This window comes from Liolophura sinensis, chromosome 11, assembly GCF_032854445.1.
Source record: "Liolophura sinensis isolate JHLJ2023 chromosome 11, CUHK_Ljap_v2, whole genome shotgun sequence".
NCBI lineage: Eukaryota > Metazoa > Mollusca > Polyplacophora > Chitonida > Chitonidae > Liolophura > Liolophura sinensis.
The window spans coordinates 19,783,096-19,788,683 of NC_088305.1; the positions used below are offsets into that span (position 1 = coordinate 19,783,096).

At 40.1% G+C, this 5,588-nt stretch overlaps 2 protein-coding genes across 2 annotated transcripts; both read right to left on the reverse strand.

Annotated features, from left to right (window-relative positions):
- Positions 1-448: 448 nt before the first annotated feature.
- Positions 449-1,174, reverse strand: LOC135478161 (toll-like receptor 13). The gene has a single exon (XM_064758432.1). The coding sequence runs from the start codon at positions 1,172-1,174 to the stop codon at positions 449-451; it is 726 nt and encodes a 241-aa protein (XP_064614502.1).
- A 212-nt stretch (positions 1,175-1,386) lies between these two features.
- LOC135478163 (leucine-rich repeat and immunoglobulin-like domain-containing nogo receptor-interacting protein 3) lies at positions 1,387-2,865 on the reverse strand. The gene has a single exon (XM_064758433.1). The coding sequence runs from the start codon at positions 2,863-2,865 to the stop codon at positions 1,387-1,389; it is 1,479 nt and encodes a 492-aa protein (XP_064614503.1).
- Positions 2,866-5,588: the final 2,723 nt, after the last annotated feature.

Sequence of the window (5,588 nt, forward strand, 5' to 3'; positions counted from 1 at the left end):
CTATGAGTTAAAGCATTATCCATATATTAAGTCACAAGATTAGTTTACCCCATCAATATATCTGCTTTTCATACACCATAAGTAGCAGTACCCTTGGGGTTTTTTTTAACAATCTTCTACAAATAACGAAGTAAATGTCTGGTATAAGCGACTATCACTTCTTACCACACATTAATAAAAAGTTAACTGAATTCAGTGTAAGAGGTTAACATATGGTTGTAAATTTACAAAATGTTACCATCCATGATTTCATTCCACGCCTGTACAATACGATATTCTGTCTTCTATTTCTGCTTCCCAAGCCATTTTGTAGGAATTCTTATTAAAATTATCTTATGTCGGCAAAGCATTTTTCTTCAAAACATTCAAACTATATAAACATAGTCTTGGTCACCAGTTCTGGCAATTTTTGCATTACACAAAACAAGAAATAGAGCACAAAGACACTTCAGCGCGCCATACCGTCTAGCAGACGGCTCCAGAAGATCCGTTCCTCGCCTGGGTCATCCTCGGGCCACACCAGGAATGTGATGTCTTTCCACAGGCTCAGCAGCGATTTGGACATTTCTGTCACAGGGATTTCTTCCATCATGATCACTATAATGGCGTCTTCAAGGCCGTCTATTACCATGCGCATGCCCGCCATTTGAACTTCAAATTCACACCATTCACTTTTCATGAAAGCTTTGTTGATCACCAAGATGATTTTCCGGCTGCTGTTCATGGCGTCCACAATGCTCTGCTGAATGTTTCCACCGGGGATAAAGTCGCGATCGTGAAGACACAGTGAGAAATCGTTCTCAATTTCCAAAAATTTTCTCAAATCGATGCAAGCCCATCGGTAACTGGTGTAGTTGTAAGCCACGAATGCATCATATTTGTATTGCTCGTTGGTCAGCTCTTTATACACGGGACCTCTCCTAAATTTTGTAAGAACCCAATATTTTATATTCCATCTGTAACGATAAGCAAAGATTCCCAGCACAATCACCACGGTGATCAAACAAGAACCAACTATGGAGAAGGTTAACCAAAATTTGCTGACACAGCTCACGTCCATGTCCTTCAGCTGTGACTGGAGGGCACACATTTTCACCACTGTTCCATTCTGTAGGGTGCACTTCAGTGAGCAGAGTTCCTCCACAATGGCTGAACCTTCCAACAGCCAGTGCATAGTGTTCAGAGTATTACATGTGCAGATGAATGGGTTATGGCTTAACGAAACTCTGCCAACACCACCGGTTTGGAGTGGGAGGTCACCGGCCAACTACTTAATTTCTTTACCAGATAAAGACGAAATAATATTGGATGATAAGTCCGCGAATTTCAGCGAGGCTAATTCATAAATAGATTCGGGTAAATGGATCAATTTGTTGTTGGCTAGAATCAAATATCTAGGTTGAGTGTTACAAAATTATTACTGGATAGATCCAAGGTTCTTAAGTTTGCTTGATTTTTGAATATGGCGGCAACCGAGTTCTGCTGCAAGCCTGTATTCAATCTACAGTTTTGGGCAACTAACACATCCAGTGATGTAAAATGTGAAAAGAATTTTGGAGACAGAAAACTGCAGTCAAACCCAGATATGTTGAGCACTTTCAAGTTCTCCAGTCCAGACACGACAAAGGTACAGCCATCTACATTGTCATATGAGAGATCAAGAACTTGTAAATGGTGTGCATTTATAAATTTCAGATCTGGTATGTCTTTGGCCGATCCACCCAGGAAACTCGCATTCAGCACTCGCAATGACTGGGGTAAGGTCAACTGCACGGCCAGTCCGTCTGGGAACTCTGGCATATCTTGTTCGGATGAAAAATCTGTCATACCCAAAGTGTATTCTCGACCTGGACTAACACTGAGGTATTCTAATCTCGCGAAACGAGCCAAGCTAACTAAAGATAAGCCATTAGAGGCGATTGACAGGTAGTTTCCGTTCACTCTAAAACTTTCCACGCACTCCGGATAGCGGAATCCAACCAGGACATCTTTCCCGACGTGGATGAGGGCGTTGTCGCTTAGGTCCAGGTGGCGCACACAAATATCCGCCAGGTGAACCGTGTTATTTCGGGTAAGGATTAAGTTTTCTGGATCCCTGAGGCTCCCAGCGCCGGGGTTGCATCCTGAGATTGTAAGGTAGGTCAAATTATGATGGGTGAGGTCAGCAAGTGCGGAGAGTGCCTTGGTAATCCCGTTGGTCTTTAAACTTAAGCTTGTCAAGAATGGAAAATATCTTAGAGTTCCTGCTTCTAAACCCTGACTTAGCAGCACTAGTGATTCGATCGGTAAACCTGAGAAGTAAGCCAATGTCTCATTACTGAGACTATCGCCAGACTCCCAGAAGTTTACGGAAAGGCTTTTAAGTTGTGACATATGCATCACCCCTGGACCAAAGGAACCGTCGTCAGGTCCATCAATGCTTAACTCTTTCAACGAGTCAAGGCCACTGAAAATCTCGTTCGGAAAAGGATGATCTAGCCGTTGGCCTGGAATGTTGTCAGCCATATTTAGGATTTCCAATTGTTCCAGAGGGTGAAATACTGTGGGAGGGTAGGATTTGTATCCCAGTAGCAGCTGGTTGTTTCCCAGGTTTAGAAAAAGGAGCTGCAACAGACCTCCGAAAGCTGATGGTTCTAACCTCGTGAGTTTGTTCTGGGACAGATCCAGCGAGGTTAACGAATTTAAGTTGACGAAGGAGTCATTGGGTATACTTTGCAGACAATTCCAACTCAAATCGAGACTCGCTGTTGTGAGCGAGATGTTTGTCGGTACAGTCTGGAGTCCGCGGTGACTGAGATCGACATGGTGACTGTTCTTCGCGGCGCAGTAAAGGACGATTGTCAGCAGCAGGGCAGGAACCTTCATAACTCTCTGTCTGCTCTTCGAGAGGCACCTTTCAGAAGAGACTTCTTCTTTTATGGATGAATTGTCCTTTTCTCGTCGTGAAAAACAATGTCATTAAGTGGCTGGAGATTATCTGCACTAAGAGATGAGTTGATAGCCTATGTATATATATACTTATCCGTCTTAAATATACTGAACCGGATGGTGATCCCATAATTTCTTACATGACTTCCTGTTCTGGTGATAAGACTTTCGATAAGAGATTGACACATTTGATAAATACCCCTAAGTGGGGTTAAATACACTCACTGAAGGAGTGATTATGTAAATACAAAATGAGTGCTGTGTGCTATTTATTCACCCACACGATATCGGGTAACACGTACGTTCAAATGTTTGCTCACATGTGGAAGCCCAAACGACGGCCAAACTCATGAACCTCTGATTTACCTTCTGTGCTTTTTTTCAAAACTAGTTTTAGTTTGGTACACCTGGCCTTTACGGCTGAAACGTGAACAAGAATTCGAGGTAATAATTTTACATATATAGACACTGCAAGAAATGACCGATCCCAAATTTTAACTTCTACGAAGGAGTAACAAGGATCTTAAAGACTCCAAGTAGAAACAAAGTTCCTCCCGGGAATATGTTTGATAGAATTACGTAAGCTCTAATAGATACCGGGTTTACCGGGTGTAATCAGCGTTATATAACAAATACCGTGAGTAGTAATGTTATGTAGACTAACAGTGGAATGACAAATATCACTTTCTACCTCAGTACATATCTTAATTCTTTCGTACGTATATTTATATCCAAGTTTTCTGCTGAAAAATACCTGCTTAAGTGATGGACTGTCAGACTAATAAGAAATTTAGAGAAACGAAAAAGACAACCATTAGCTAGTCGTGTTGCAATGCAAATTTACGACACGATTTAATAACACCTATGCACGACATATCCTGGCCATTTTAATAATGTAAGTATATCCTCTATATGTAAAACACGGACAGTATATATTTCTCCATGAAAATTGTGTCATATAACACAAAATTACATTGATTTACATTATTTATTTGTTCGGTTTGTTTTTTTACGCCACACTCCATTATATTTCAATGATACGACGACAGGCAGCATTATGATGGGAGGAAACAGGGCAGAACTATCCACGACCCACAACTATCCGCAGGATGCTGTCAGACCTTTCCGCTTACGACCGGAGATTAAGCCAGCATCAGCTGCACTTGAACTCACAACCTCAATGGTGAGTGGTTCCTGGGTCATTGTGCCGCGCTGGCGTGCTAATACCGTCGGCCACAGACGCCCGTGAAACTTATAATGGACATCGAGTACAAAATCGTCACAAATCATACAATCAGAGAAATACCTACATACATGTTTCGTCTAATTTTATATTCCTTCAATATATTTTGTCAATTTTCTATCTTGAGTGTCGGCTGAACTAGAATTTTGACTCGACAGGTCATTTGAAGGGAAAAAGACAGAATGCTTTTTTTAGTGAGCCTCAAGGAGAAAGGCCCTTAAAACTGTTTCTAAAAGTTTTCTTACATTTTTGTAGATTTCTTCAGAATGTTCCAATTGTAAGGTGGGCTTTATGAACCATACTGCAATTGACAAAGTATACTCTCACCTCAAATAGGCCCAAGGGTTTTAGTATTTTAAAAAAATACTACCTTTTACTCGGGTGTAAAAAGAGCTATTAAAGAGCTATTAAAACGTGTGTTAGAGTGAATTGTTATTTCAGCAACACCAGCTATATGTAACATAGAAATCAAACATTTAAAAACTCTCTAAAAAATTCAAAAAACACAATAAATGACGGTATTTTTATGTACAGTTTTCAGTGGTCCGTCTCATTAACCATATTTCATTTCTTTTAAGCTTTCCTTCATTTTAATCATATTACCTAAATACAACAATGAAATGTTTTTTCAAAGGATTACTGATAGAAAAGTACTTGGTAGAAAAGTAAAAAAGGATACATAACACAGTATTTTGATACTTCCGTCTAAATTGAATCTGAAAGTGGCACATCCGTTCACGGTCAATAAAATGTCGAAATATTATACACATACATAGCTCTATGAAAAACATCTCTAGGTATATCCGATAACAAGTTTGGTAGGTGTTGCTAACACCATAAGTTACGGTAAAAATGTTTGTATGCATCGTTATTTATAAACCCAAAGCATAGACATAATTATCAACCCAAATCATATATAAGCATACACACCATTATCAACCCAAAGCATACATGGGCATACAAACCATGATAAACCCAAAACATATATAGGCATACAAGCCACTATCAACCAACAGCATACATAAGCACCCAGCCCTTTATCACGACGATCGACGATGTGAAAGCGAGGGCCAGATTTTACATACAAGGTCAAGGTAAGTCACGCTTGGTAACAAATGTAAACGGCTATTCAAGGCCCATTCTCAGCACAAATTTGTGGCCAATCGGACCACCATTTACGCCAATGTGTGAACTCGTGTAAGGTAAAATGATATCTAATGGGACAACTATTCATAAAACCTAAACATCGTCAGGAAAATCAAAATCTTCTTAATAATTGGTAAACACGCACGCCGATTGCTTACTTTGAGGAGCGAGAGAATGTACGAAAAATATATTTACAAGGTGTTTGCCTAAAAAAGGTAAAATGTCGAACGCAAACAAATAATACTAGGTCCCTGTTGGAAGAAACCATGGT

Coding starts and splice junctions, on each gene's coding strand:
- LOC135478161 (XM_064758432.1), bottom strand. CDS start 1,174: ATGCACTGGCTGTTGGAAGGTTCAGCCATTGTGGAGGAACTCTGCTCA.
- LOC135478163 (XM_064758433.1), bottom strand. CDS start 2,865: ATGAAGGTTCCTGCCCTGCTGCTGACAATCGTCCTTTACTGCGCCGCG.